The 13407-nt window shown below is 38.5% G+C and overlaps 1 protein-coding gene across 1 annotated transcript in view; it reads left to right on the forward strand.

Annotated features, from left to right (window-relative positions):
• Window positions 1-12957, forward strand: part of NECTIN3 (nectin cell adhesion molecule 3) — a 125574-nt gene extending 112617 nt beyond the window's left edge. The window contains exons 8-9 of the mRNA XM_019448293.2: window positions 11755-11817; window positions 12582-12957. Of these exons, the coding sequence (XP_019303838.2) occupies window positions 11755-11817; window positions 12582-12761 (243 nt within the window). The 3' untranslated portion in view covers window positions 12762-12957. The remainder of the gene's footprint in view (window positions 1-11754; window positions 11818-12581) is intronic.
• The last annotated feature ends 450 nt before the right edge of the window (window positions 12958-13407 follow it).

The raw sequence follows: 13407 nt of genomic DNA on the forward strand, positions 1-13407 counted from the left end.
CCATATTAATAGTTTCTAGAGAGGAATTAGAGTTTGTTTTTTATTTTAGCATGTAAAATTTTGACCGTCACAGCAACTAATGGGATGCTCTTTGTCATGTTTTCCCTGAGAATACATGTTTTCACAAGGTAGCATATAACAGGATGATGGACAATATTTTTGCACAGAACGGCTTGGGGTGCATACTTTGATGCAGAAGAAACAATTAATATCTTCTTTGAGAGTATTTGGGTGTGGATGAAATTACACGAATAGCCCTAAATTGAAGAAGGATTACCTTGTGGGAAAATTTGGAAATGAAGTGGTATGAGTGGGTAATATGGTACAGCACGAGGACAAGGGTCTGAAGAGCAAAGATGCTCATTGTGATCAGGACAGCATAGGATTCTGATGTTAAAATATTTACTTATGGAAAGTAGTGCACATGAATGCTTAATCATTTGATTTGTGTCCTGGAAATAGATAGGATTTATGATTGGGGACATGTTAGCATTATGCGTGGGTGCCTAGTTTGCCCACAAATAATTTCCCCTCACCTTTGTCATCTGTCTGCTTTAATTAGATACTTGGCTGGGCAAACATATTATAATTTAGGTGAAGTATCACTTTCTTGTATATTTTAATGTAAGGATTAAGTGAGACCAAAGCCAAGATAAGACTTTTCATTAAAATGTGTCATATCAAATTTCACCTTGAAAAATTAGAATCTAGAATGTATACTCAGTAGAGGTAATGAAATTTATTTGCCAATGATAAGAAGGAACGCTGTCTTCCTTCTGGACAATACAACGTTTTCAACAGCCACCAGGCTGTGATAATTCTCTGGTGACTTGAGCAAAATCCAGTGTTACCTTGTGAGATAAATTATCTAATATTCTTCCCTCTTATAAATAAACCTCATGACTGAAGCATACATTTGGAGAGTAAGGACATTTGAGGTAAGGGCATTCTGTAGTCATTTCTTCTTGTACCTGCCTCACTGAAGTCTTTAATCTGAGATATTAACGAAGTGGACGTTGCATTTTAAGGTGCTAAGTATATTACTGAAGAGTACAGGCAAACAATAAAACTGGAGGGAAAATGCCCTCTGAATTAATTTTGAAGAGTATTATCCTATAGTGAATGACTGTTCTGTGTTCAGCCCTGGGCTGGAGCAGATAAAAAAAACTCTGAGAGTCTCAAGAAAAGCCTTGTCTTTGTTTTCCTTTAATTGAGGCCGGAGCCCAAGCAGGAGGCGAAGTAACTTAGGCTGTAGCTTTTATTCGACAATCGAGATGAAGATAACCCAGAGCAGGTGTCAGAGCTAGCAAGTACTGAGCACCGCCACTCTTTCCTCTAGTTTATGTCCTCTCCCCTTTCAGATGCTCAGTGTCTTCCTGCTTTTCCGTCTCCCTTTCTCCAGTCGAGTTAGGAAGAAACGTGATATACCCAAGATAGGAAAAAGGGCAATTTTGTGTGATGGTTTCAGACACAGACTTTGGAATTCTATTAAGATGAATTTGAATCTTAGCTCTACAAACGTGGAAACATGGCTTCTTCCCTCTAAGCCTCAGCTCCCTCATCTCTATTACGGGAACAATGATAGAATTACTTCAAGGCGGTAGTCTAAGAATATGAGCACCTCTAAAGCATCGCGTACAATACCTCCTGTAAGCAGCAGGGAGTAGGGGAAGAATCTTTTGTCAGTCCTTACAAGTTATAATTGTTCTTTTGTCTAAGCTGAATGGAGTGGTATCTGTTTTTCATCATGTTGGCAATATTGAGCCAACTTCTTTCTAGACCTTCTCCTTCTATCTTTCTTTATAGATTGCTGAGTATAAAGGATCTAGAACCTAATTCCATGGAGTTCACTCCCTTCTCACGAACCAATTCAGATATAACTCTGCCCTGTTCCTTGCAGTTAGGGTTTCCAGGGTTTCCAATCCCAACTGTCACAGGTTTCCCAACATGTGCCAGCACCCAAGACCTCTGTGGGGACCACTAAGAGTGGGAGTCACAGCAGGTCCTGTACATGGATCATACATCAACAAGTGTTTATTGATCATCTACTGTGTGATAGCACCATGTGAAAACCTCGCTGTCTCTCAGGGTTAACAGGAAAGGATTTATAGGATGGCGTGTTCAGACAGAACATAGAGATGAACCTTACTTCCCAGACGTAGGGAAAGAGGAGTTGTAAGTAAATAAATCTCATGTCTTGGGGACTAAGATCCAGACAGACTTTATACATATAACCTGTATAATGTGTAGTGGCAATCTGTATTGGTCATGACTGATTGTAGATACAGCAGAAATAAGAATTAACTAAAAAATGAGGAAACATTTCTAAATTTAAAAGGAAAAGTTGGATTAATAACACAGCACTCCTCATTGACATTCACACAGGATACTTCACAGGCTTTTGAAAAATCCTACATTCTTAAATACCTCTATCTTTTATAAAACTCATATATATGAGTTGAGAATAACAAAGACACATTGAAAAGTGGATATCGAGCGGTTGCTAAGCTCATTAACTAGCTAAATGATTATCCCATCACAGAAACCTCCCAGGTCTTGATTCAAATTTGTGTCTCAACAAAATTACAAATTACAACCTTACAACCTATCATAACCTTTTAAGATTCACTCATGAATGGTTAAAACCAGCAATGTTAAATCTGTGAATGCCAAGGGTCTACTGTAATAAGAGACATTCATGTGAATAGCTTACCCTTATGGGTAATTATCACAGAGAACAGTAACAATTATGTATCTCATTAAACAAGTGCCTAATTAATGTTGTAAATTTTGCTTGATTACAACATAGTCTTTGGAGTTGTTGCTCATGTAGCACGTCAGCACTCTCGGAGTTATTAAAAATGAAGGGAAAGGGAAAATCGACTTTTGGTTCACACTTCTAGTAATATTTTACAATTTTCTTTCAGAAAGGTATTAAATAGATAGGAATGTAATATACTTTATGCCTTAAGAAATCTATATTTGGTGAATTATGTATGGTAGCCATTTCTTCATGTGTTACTCCTTTAGTATAGTGAAATCATCTCTATGGAATTGGACTCAGTCACTAGAACAAAGTAAGCAATTGGATATTATAGCCGTGAAACTCCAGTATTGGCGGCCATCTGTGATGAAGTATTTATTGAGCACTTACTAGGTACTAGTATCATGCCAGATTCCAGATTGTGTCAATGACTTCTCATTCTACTTTACCTCCCTACACATTTCTCCAAAATAGAGTAATTATGATAAAATGGAAGGTACAGTGTTTGTTTTTTTAATATTCAACTTCACTAAGATATAACTTATATAATACTGTGCTCCAGTTTAAGTATACAGTTTGAAATGCTTTGCCAAATGTATACATTCATGTAAACACTACCGCAATCAAGAACATTTCTGTGACCCAAATAATTTGTCATACACACCCTCCACCTCCATCCTCCTAACGCCTCCTGCCTCAGGCAGCCATTACTGTGATTTCTTTTTTTTTTTTTTTTTTAATGTTTATTTATTCTTGAGACAGAAACAGAGCGCGAACAGGGGAGGGGCAGAGAGAGAGGGAGACACAGAATCTGAAACAGGCTCCAGGCTCTGAGCTGTCAGCACAGAGCCTGACGCGGGGTCGAACCCACGAAGGGTGAGATCTGACCTCAGCGGAAGTGGGACGCTTAACAGACTGAGCCACCCAGGCGCCCCAGCCATTACTGTGATTTCTATCACAGTACGTTAGTTATGCTTTAAAAAAATAAAAATAAAAAAGAACTTCACATAAAGAGAATAACAGTGTGCTCCTTCTGTGCCCAATTTCTTTTGCTCAGCATAATATTCTTGAGATCCATGTTGTTGCATGTATAAATTTCCTTTCATGGCTGTGTAGTATCCCATTTTATAAATATACCTTGATTTGTTTATTCGCTCAACTTTCGAGGGCTATTTTCATTTCAGGTTTTGGGATTTATGAATAAAAATCATCAGTTTCTTTTTTTGAACTATTTTTGGTTTCAGCACCAGGATTATGCTGATCTTATAAAAGGAGTTACAAAGCAGGGTTTTTTTTTTGTTTTGGGGTTTGGTTGTTTTTTTTTTTTTTTTTTTGTTTTTTTTGTTTTTGGTTTTTGGTTTTTCCCCCTCATTTGTAGAAGGAATTTAAGATGCCTTTAATTGTTTGCTAGAATTTACCAGTGATTCCATCTGGGCCTGGAGTTTCTCTATGGTAAGGATTTTAATTGTGTCTTTCAAAACATTTATCCATTTCATCTAGGTTTTTGAAATTGTCATCAAATTATTCGTAACACATCTTTTTTATTCTTTTAACTTATATGAGATCATTTGTACTGTTATCTTTTTCATCTTGATATTGGTTTGTGTTTTCTCTTTTTTTCTTACTAGGGGTTTTCCAATTTTTTTAATCTTTTTAAAGAACCAGCTTTTTGGGTTTCATTAATTTTGTTCAATGTTTGCCCATTTTTTATTGATTTTTTACTATTTGTTATTTCTTTCTTTCAACTTCCATTGGATTTAATTTGCTCTTTTTTTATCCAGCTGCTTGAAGTTTAGATCATTAATTTAAGACCTCTCTTCTTTTCTAATACAAGGATTTAAAGCTATAAACTTTTCTTTAACCAATTCTTTTTTCAAAATCCCAGAAGTTTGGTATGTTATAATTTTATTTTCACTCAATTGAAAATACTTTCTAGCTTCCCTTATTATTTCTTCTTTGGCCATTGAGTTATTTAGAAGCATGTTGTTTAGTTTCTGAATATTTTTGAGTTTTCCAACTATGTCTTTGTTACTGATTGCTCACTAAGTTCTGTTATTTAATATATATATATATATATATTACATATATATATATACATAACATATATATATATTATGTGTGTGTGTGTGTGTGTGTGTGTGTAGGATTTCAAAACCTGTAAATATTTGAGACTTTTATTGCACAGCTATGGTCTATCTTACTGAATGTTCCGCGTGCACTAAAACAAATATATATTCTACTGTAGTTGAGTGTAGTATTTTAAAATGTCAATTAAGTCACACTGGTCATGTCATTCAAGTATTCTTTATATGTAATGATTTTCAGTTTACATTTTTATCAGTTATTGAGAGTGGAGTGGTATTTCCAACTATATTGGAATGGTGGATGTGTCTGTTTCCCCTTTCAGTTCTGTTATTCATGTGTTTTTATTGGGTATACACACATTTAAGATTGTTATACTATGTTGTCCTGATAAGTTGATGCTGTTATCATTATGAAAGATTCTTCTTTGTCTTTGGTATTTTTGTATTGCAGTCACTTTGATATTATTATAGCCACTGAAGTTTAAACTTTTCTTTAATGAATCATGTTTTCATGGTATGTGTTTTTCTATTCTCTTACTTTAACCTGACTATGTCTTTATATTTAAAACGCATTTCAGGGGGACCTGGGTGGCTCAGTCAGTTAAGGGTCCAACTTCGGCTCAGGTGATGATCTCACGGTTTGTGAGTTCGAGCCCCGCATCAGGTTCTGTGCTGACACTCAGAGCCTGGAGGCTGCGTTGGATTCTGTGCCTCATTTGCTCTCTCCCCCTCCCCAACTTGTGCTCTGTCTCTGTCTCTCGAAAATAAATAAAAACAAAATTAAAATTCATTTCACAAAGCTAACATCTAGTTGAGTTGCTGCTTTACCTAGTCTGAAAATCCCTGACTTGGATAGCAATGTTTAGTCTATTCTTATTAAATATATTTATTGCCATAGTTGGGCTTAAGTTTACCACCTTATTATTTGCTTTTTATTTGTCCCATCAGTTCTTTGTTCCTTTTCTTTTCTTTTCCTATCTTCTTTTAAATTAACTGAGAGTTTTTAGCATTTTTTTAATCTCTTCTATTGAATTATTAGCTGTACCTCTTTGTTTTACTTTTTTAGTGATCTCTCTGGGTTTTGGCATATGCCTTTTTTAAAATTTTTTATTTAAAAAATTTTTAATGTTTTTATTTTTGAGAGAGAGAGAGAGAGAGAGCGAGCGCATGAGTGGGGTAGGGGCAGAGAGAGAGAGGGAGACACAGTATCTGAAGCAGGCTCCAGGCTCTGAGCTGTCAGCACAGACCCCAACACAGGGCTCGAACCCGTGAATCATGAGATCATGACCTAAGCAATAGTTGGATGCTTAACTGACTGAGCCACCCAGACACCCCAGCATATGCATTTTTAATCTGTCACTATCTACCTTAATATAAATGCTACCTCATGTATCCTGTAACAACTTGAACACAACCTGTACTTCAATTTCCGCCTTCCCTTCCTTCGTATTCTTGCATATTTTATTTCTCCATTTGTTACGAACCTGACAATATATTCTTACTATTTTTGGTTTACACTATAATGTATCTTTTTTAAAAATTTAAGAATTGATGAAGTTTTTTTTTTTTTGGAATCGGTTTTATTCAACTCAAAGTACTTTCCCATAACATTATTTATGGTACAGGTCTGCTGATAACAACTTTTCTTAGCTTTTGCTTGTCCGAAAATTTCTTTATTTAATCTTTGTTTTAAAATATTTTTGTGGGATATGGAATTGTAGTTTGACTTTGTTTGTTTGATTTGGTTTGGTTTTTTACTCAGTGCTTTAGTATTTTAGCTTCATGTCTCCTGACCTTCACTTTTTTCTGGTGAATATCCAGTGATAATTCTTACCTTTTATTTCTTACTTTTTCCTCCGACAATATCTTAGATTTTCTTTGTCATTGTTTTCAGCAATTTGAGTTTGAAATGTATTAGAGTATTTTCTTTATGTTTACCTTTATTGGAATTCATTGAGCTTCTTAGAACCATAGATGTATTTTTCATCTAATTTAGAACATTTTAACAGCTCTTCAAATACCGTTTTCCTGTCTTTCCTTCCTTCTGTGATTCCAGTTACACAAATGATAGATTTCTTGATATTATTCCACAGATCCACCAAAGCTATGTTCTTTTTCAGCTGTTTTCCCCATCTCCTTGTATGGATAATTTCTATCTTCAAATGCATTAAACTTTTCTTTTGCAATGTCTATTAAGGCCATGCAGTGACTTTTTTCAATTTAGATACTGTATTTTTTCAGTTCTAGAAGTTCTTTTCAGTTCTTTTCATAGTTTTTGATTCTCATATTATGTTCATATTTTTAAATATCCTTATACATATTTATTTTTTATGTTTATTTATTTTGAGAGAGAGAGAGAGAGAGAGAGAGAAAGCATGAAGAGGGGAGGGGCAGACAGAGTGGGAGAGAGAATCCCAAGCAGGCTCTGCACTGTCAGGGTGGAGCTTGACCCAGGGACCCATGGCCAATGCAGGGCCTAAACTCATGAACCATGAGATCATGACCTGAGCTCAAGTCAGATGCTTAACCGATTGGGTCACCCAGGCATCCCTCCTTTCACATATCTATAATAAGTGTTTAAAAGTTATTGTCTATTAAATCCATATGTGTCATATTGGGTTCTGTTTCTACTGACTTATTTTTTCTCCTTTTTTTTTTTTTTTCATGTTCAGTATGTTTTAATTGGATGCTGGACATTGTGAATGTTATATTATCAATTATTTGAATTTTGCTATCATTCCTTAATAAGAATTGGGTTATTTTCTGGCAGTCAGTTAATTGACTTTAAGATCAACTTGATCTTCTGGAAGCTTGTTTTTAAGTTTTGTTAGGGTGGTTCTGGAACACTCTGTGTCCTAGAGCTATTTTAGCCTTTCTTTTAAAGCATGACCTTGGGTTCTCTACTGAATGTCTCACATGTCCAATGAGGATTCTCCTTCTCTTCAATACCCTGTCCCACAGATTACAGTACCTCAGCTTGCCTGAGTGCTGAAGTCTGTTCCCTCAGCTCAGCAGTGCTTTTCTTGGGTTTTTCTCTTCCTAAATGAGCAGAAAAATCAGATAGTCTCCAGGACTGTTAGAGGATCACCGTGTGTGTGTGTGTGGTGTGTGTGTGTGTGTGTGTGTGTTTCTATTATCTGAGTTCCCAGTCCTGTGCAGCACAGTTATCTTGTCTGCAAACTGAAAACTGTTGTTTTCAAACAGTTGCAAACAGGTCTGCAAACTGAAAACTGCAAAGTCTGAAAACTGTTGTTTCATACATTTTGCCCAGTTTTCTAGTGACTTGTGGCAGAAGGGCTAGTCTGGTATTAGTTCTCCATCATGACTGGAAGCAGAAGTAAAAATGTATCATTTGCCATTATAAGGAAGAAGCATTGGAGCCAGAAAGTGTACATGACTTTAGTAAGTGAGGAAAGTGCCTGTGGATTGTAGCTCAATAGAAGTTGTTACAAGGTAGTACATGCCAGTAGAGAAATCAAAATATGTGTTAGAGATTCAGAGTAGCCCAAGGCTTTCTAGGAAAAACTGGAAGAGTAATAGAATGATATATGCTATGATTCCATTAGTTAAAATATTATGAGTTAATTCATACCTGTATATTAAGCACCAAACATAAGTAAGGTATGGTGCCAGACAGTTTTCAGTATACTAGTGATTAACCTTTTTTTTTTTAAGTCAGATATTCAACATTTCAGGTAGTTCAGGGAGTGGCAGAAATAGAACACATGTACCCACCCACCATTAGATTAAATTAAATCCTTTATGTCTCTTGTCAGAAATTGGACAGCTGTACCATGCAGAGGCTCTCTACAACCCTGATCCCTGATCCCTACGATGTGTGGGGCTTCTGTTCATAGAATTTGGTTAAATATCATATTACACAATTCATGGGCTCACAGGAAGGATAGTGGTTTGGTAGTGAATGTTCACAGCACTGGATAGAAAAAAAGGAACTTACACATATGCTTGTCATCCCTTCTGTAAAAGTGAAGATTATTTGTAGTGTCCAGGCACCATTTCTTCCTGTTCAGGTCTAGAAACTCTCTTGTTTTTATTTTCAAATGTACCACTTCTGGCTAATTTTATGTCTCCTACTATTAAAAAAAAAAAATGTTAACCGTGCTATTATAACTCCTAAAGCAAGCCATGGCTCTTTGAAATCTCTTTATATTGAAACAAAACAGATTTTCTTGCCTCTGTAATTCCCTAATACTATTAATTAACACTGGTTATAGTGTTACTATTGATGCTGCATCGTTCATTGTGCCCTCCATGAACACTGGCTTCCAAGGACTTAAAGTTTGTTACTGTGTTTCACCGACAATGATCAGATAAAAGTATACCCTCAGTGTTCAGGAAAATGCGAACGATTATTTATTTTCTGGTCATACTAAATTCGCCAGTTGGAATTTTATAGCATAAACATGGAACAGCTCATATTCCAACCAAACCTTTCTTGAACTCTTGAGGCTCTGATCTCTGTATTTCTAGATTGTGGACTCCTTCAGTATCGACTGCATCCTTGATTTTTACACCCTGCACCAGCAGGAAGAAAGACACTCGCCCCTTCTATAGGGAAGCTTCTAACTGCCCTGTCTCTTTCCAATTAGATACAGCACTGATGTAGAATAATTTCTCAATGACCAGTACCATTTTTTGATGTTTATTTTATTTTTGAGAGAGAGACAGAGCACGAGTAGGGGAGGGGCAGAGAAGGAGGGAGACACAGAATCTGAAGCAGGCTCCATCCAGTCTCTGAGGTGTCAGCACAGAGCCCAACATGGGGCTCGAACCCACGAAGTGCGAGATCATGATCTGAGCTGAAGTGTCTAACCGACTGAGCCACCTAGGCACCCTCAATTACCAGTATTGATACAAGGGGAATAGCAACTGGGATCATCTAAAACAACAAACAAACAAGACGCTAGTTTTAATTTTAGGAGGTTTTTTTTCCCCCCAAAATCTATTTTTCTTGGACCAGGACCAGGTACATAATTTATGAGGCACAGTGCAAAGTGAAAATGCAGAGCCTCTTGTTGAAAACTATACAATGTCAAGATGGTGATAACCAAGGGGGTCAGAGGCTTGCCCTTACTGAGACGGATCCTCCAGCCACCTGCCAGAAGTACCGTGATGCAAGCAGGGGGCATGCACTCCTGACCCCAGCCTTCCCTGGACCAGCACTCAGGCCCCTGCCGGATCAGAGAATGGCAGAGTCACTGGACAGGGACAGGGAGAGGAAAGCAAGGGGGATCTGGAACATTACCGTAAGGAAGTGGCAGCCGAGAACCAAATCAAACACAAGCATCCGGAGAGGACAACCTTGAGTTGAGGCCACAGGTCACTGAGTCATGCTCCATTGTTTCATTAGACTGCTTATAAAACATGGATTCACAATAAAATATTAAGAAATCTTAAGATGGCAACCACAGAGCATTAAGCCCCCAAATGGGTCCTGAACGTAAGGCCCTGTGTGACTGGTCACACATCCATGAAACTGGATATTTACCAGGATGTGCGGTCAATTATCACATGGTCACGCATGTGGGAAGCACCCTAGAATCGAGCAGAATATGACAGGAGAAACATACTTGGTGGACATGATTTATAATTCGGATAACCTGAACATGGGATATCAAGAATTGATAGTTTAGAGTTTAGTAAATTCATCAGTTAACTGTTAACTTCCTGCTGTTGCCGAACCACAGGCCGGGGTGTGGAGGTGGAAGAGGATGGCCAGGAAGGCTCATTCTTTACTGGGGTTGAAAGGTACAGATATCAGATAGAGCAGTGATGTGTGCTATGAAACACACGAACAATAGGAACATTGGAGCAAAGAAAGGAACTCTGATGGACCCTAGGGAAAAAAAGGTGACTTCAGTCAGGCCAAGATGGATGGGTAGTATTTCAGCTGTCAGAGGCAAAGGGACAGACCTTCTATGCCGAAAGGACAGCATGAGGAAAGGCAGTGAAGGGAGAGCATTTTGATAGATACACCCACATGCTGGGACTTTCAGGCATTCTTCTGTTATATTTATGAAACATCTATTTTCCAGACACTGGGTTAGAAGTAGGGGATATAGGAATATAGGCTTAGGATTCAGACAGAGCCACGTGTGAATCACAATCCTCCACTTCCAGCTGTGTGACCGGAGACACCTTACTGAACCACTCTGAGCCTCCGTTTCAGTCTTCTGTAAAATAAAAGCATCAGTTTTATAGAAGTTTTAGAGAAATTATAAATGAGATAATGTTTGTAAAATACTCCAACTAGCACCCTCAATGTAGTGAAGGAGACAAGCAAATATAAACAAATAATGGCAATAATATACGCTTTGGGCAAGGCTTCCTGGAAGAGGTAATATATGACCTGGAAGCCAAGGGTAAGGATGCATTTATAGGCCAAGGGGAAGCAGAGATTCTTCCTAGGGTGGGTTTTGAAAATGAGGAATCCCCTTTATGATCTGGGCAGGGTTGGGGGCAGAGAGTAGCTGGCAGGACCAGAAGGGACCAGAAGGGTGGCCGTATATATACCTCTATAGAGAAGGACAAAAAATAACCTTTCCTTACCACCCCAGACCACTTTTAAAGCCGATTCCAAGTATCAGGTTCTTCTGTGCTGAGGCCTCCCTCGGGTAAGATATGAGTAACTTTGCATGAGACCTCTTGCAGCAGATCTTCTGTATGTTTTCTTCCTTCCAGAAGAAGTCTAGAGTCAGGAGAGAGACAGCTCTCAGGAAATGTCGTTGCTCATCCCCTCCGAAGGAACATTTGCTTACCTGGCACACATGTGACAAGACATGATTGGCTCTTTTAAAAATAGGCTTCTTCATGGTCTGGGTTGATGTGTTTCACCATGTGCTTGGAGCTTTAAAGCGTGTGTCTTGTTCTGTCTTCTTCCTCCAGACCGAACACTTGCCTCTGCAGACTCAGTTCCGAGAAAGAGAGGTGGGCGGCCTCCAGCACTCTGTAAGTAACGGGGTCCTACCGTGGGGGTCTGCCCAGGTGGAACTGGTGGCTCCCATGCCGACTGAAATATCATTTGATTTCCACGAAAGTTTATTGTATTCACCTCTCTGCCATCTGAGCATCTATAGTATGATCTTGTCAAGTCCTTGAGCTTGCTTGGCCATTTAGAAGTAGTCAGAGTTTAAGAAACCAGTAACTGGGCGGAGGGGTCAGTACCAGAGACATCACAGAGCATCACGGGGGTTCATTTTATGGTGTCAGCTGTGACAGCATTTCTGACTCTCACTTATGTTGGACATGTGGTCAAATACCAGTTCATTTCACTATGTCTTTTCCCTAATTCCCCAACTCTGAATCTTGAGGCTTCATTTGGTTTTGTTTTGCCTGTTTGATTTAATTCTCTGCATATTTCATGCATGCTTTCCAAGCTTGAGCCTTGCTGAGGGACTCCCAAGAGTTTACAACCTTGTTCTTCCCTAGTTTAACTGATACCAGTTCCAAATCTCGAAACCTGAAACTGACTATCATCCCCGTTAGTCATAATTTTCTGTTTAGCAGATGTTGTGACGCTTATCCGGGTATTGTAAGCAACAAATGACTGGAAAATGATAAGAAGTTGAACTTTACCTTGCCATTCAGTAGCCTGTGGGATAATGAATCAGAGACACAGACTCGAATTAATCGAGTTCTTGCCTGTTTTGACCAAAGTGCTAGAAAGATGCAAACATCTGCTCTGCTAACATAAGCAATATTTGAATTTTTAGAATGGGCTAAGTCTCAGGAGAGTGGACTATGAAGATGAGAATCCTGTGGGGGAAGATGGGATCCAGCAGATGTGCCCCCTTTACAATCAGATATGCCAGAAAGACCGGAGTCCGGGCAAGCATCGTCAAAGCAACGACCCTGAGAGAGTGTACATCAACCCGCGAGAACATTATGTGTGATTTCACTCTTTTTTTCCCAGTGGACGTCCTAACAAAATGTTCAATCTTCGACTGGGGAGAGAAACTGAGGACAGTGGTTCTTATCTCATTCTCCCTCGTGTAAAACAATCCCAGTTTATGTGTATCAGAAGTCGTGATGAATGGCTTCGAGCCAATAGCAACTTGGTTTCCTTCATTAAGAGTTTCTTAGCCACCAGCTGTGTTTGTGAACTTGACTCTAGCTTTGTGTGTTTCTGTGATGATAGTGTTTAACTACTAACATTTGGCCTACAGTGGCACGTTCATTGAAACATAGAATATCTGCCTGTGATGGCAACAGTGATTCTCCAGAAAGGAAGGCCCCAGCTGGGAGTGTTAACCTTGCAGGGTTTCAGGAAGGCCAGCCTATTTATCTGTAACTCAAGCGAGCAGGAAAAAAAAAAAAAAAAAGGGGGGGGGTGGGGGAGTTCAAAATCCATTTCACTAATTATTTCACTGGGATTTGGCTTTCCCTGATGTGCTTAATGCAATTACAATACCTGTGTACAAACAGGAGGCCTGAGGAAAGAGGCAGAATTGGCTCTTTATCCCAAAAAACAACAACAGAAAGCAGTTTAAACCTTCAAGCCTGTTGGTTGCTTTTAAAGTCTTGTGATAATTGGAATAT

Source organism: Panthera pardus, unplaced genomic scaffold, assembly GCF_024362965.1.
Source record: "Panthera pardus isolate Hobbes unplaced genomic scaffold, ASM2436296v1 HiC_scaffold_16, whole genome shotgun sequence".
NCBI classification, from domain to species: domain Eukaryota; kingdom Metazoa; phylum Chordata; class Mammalia; order Carnivora; family Felidae; genus Panthera; species Panthera pardus.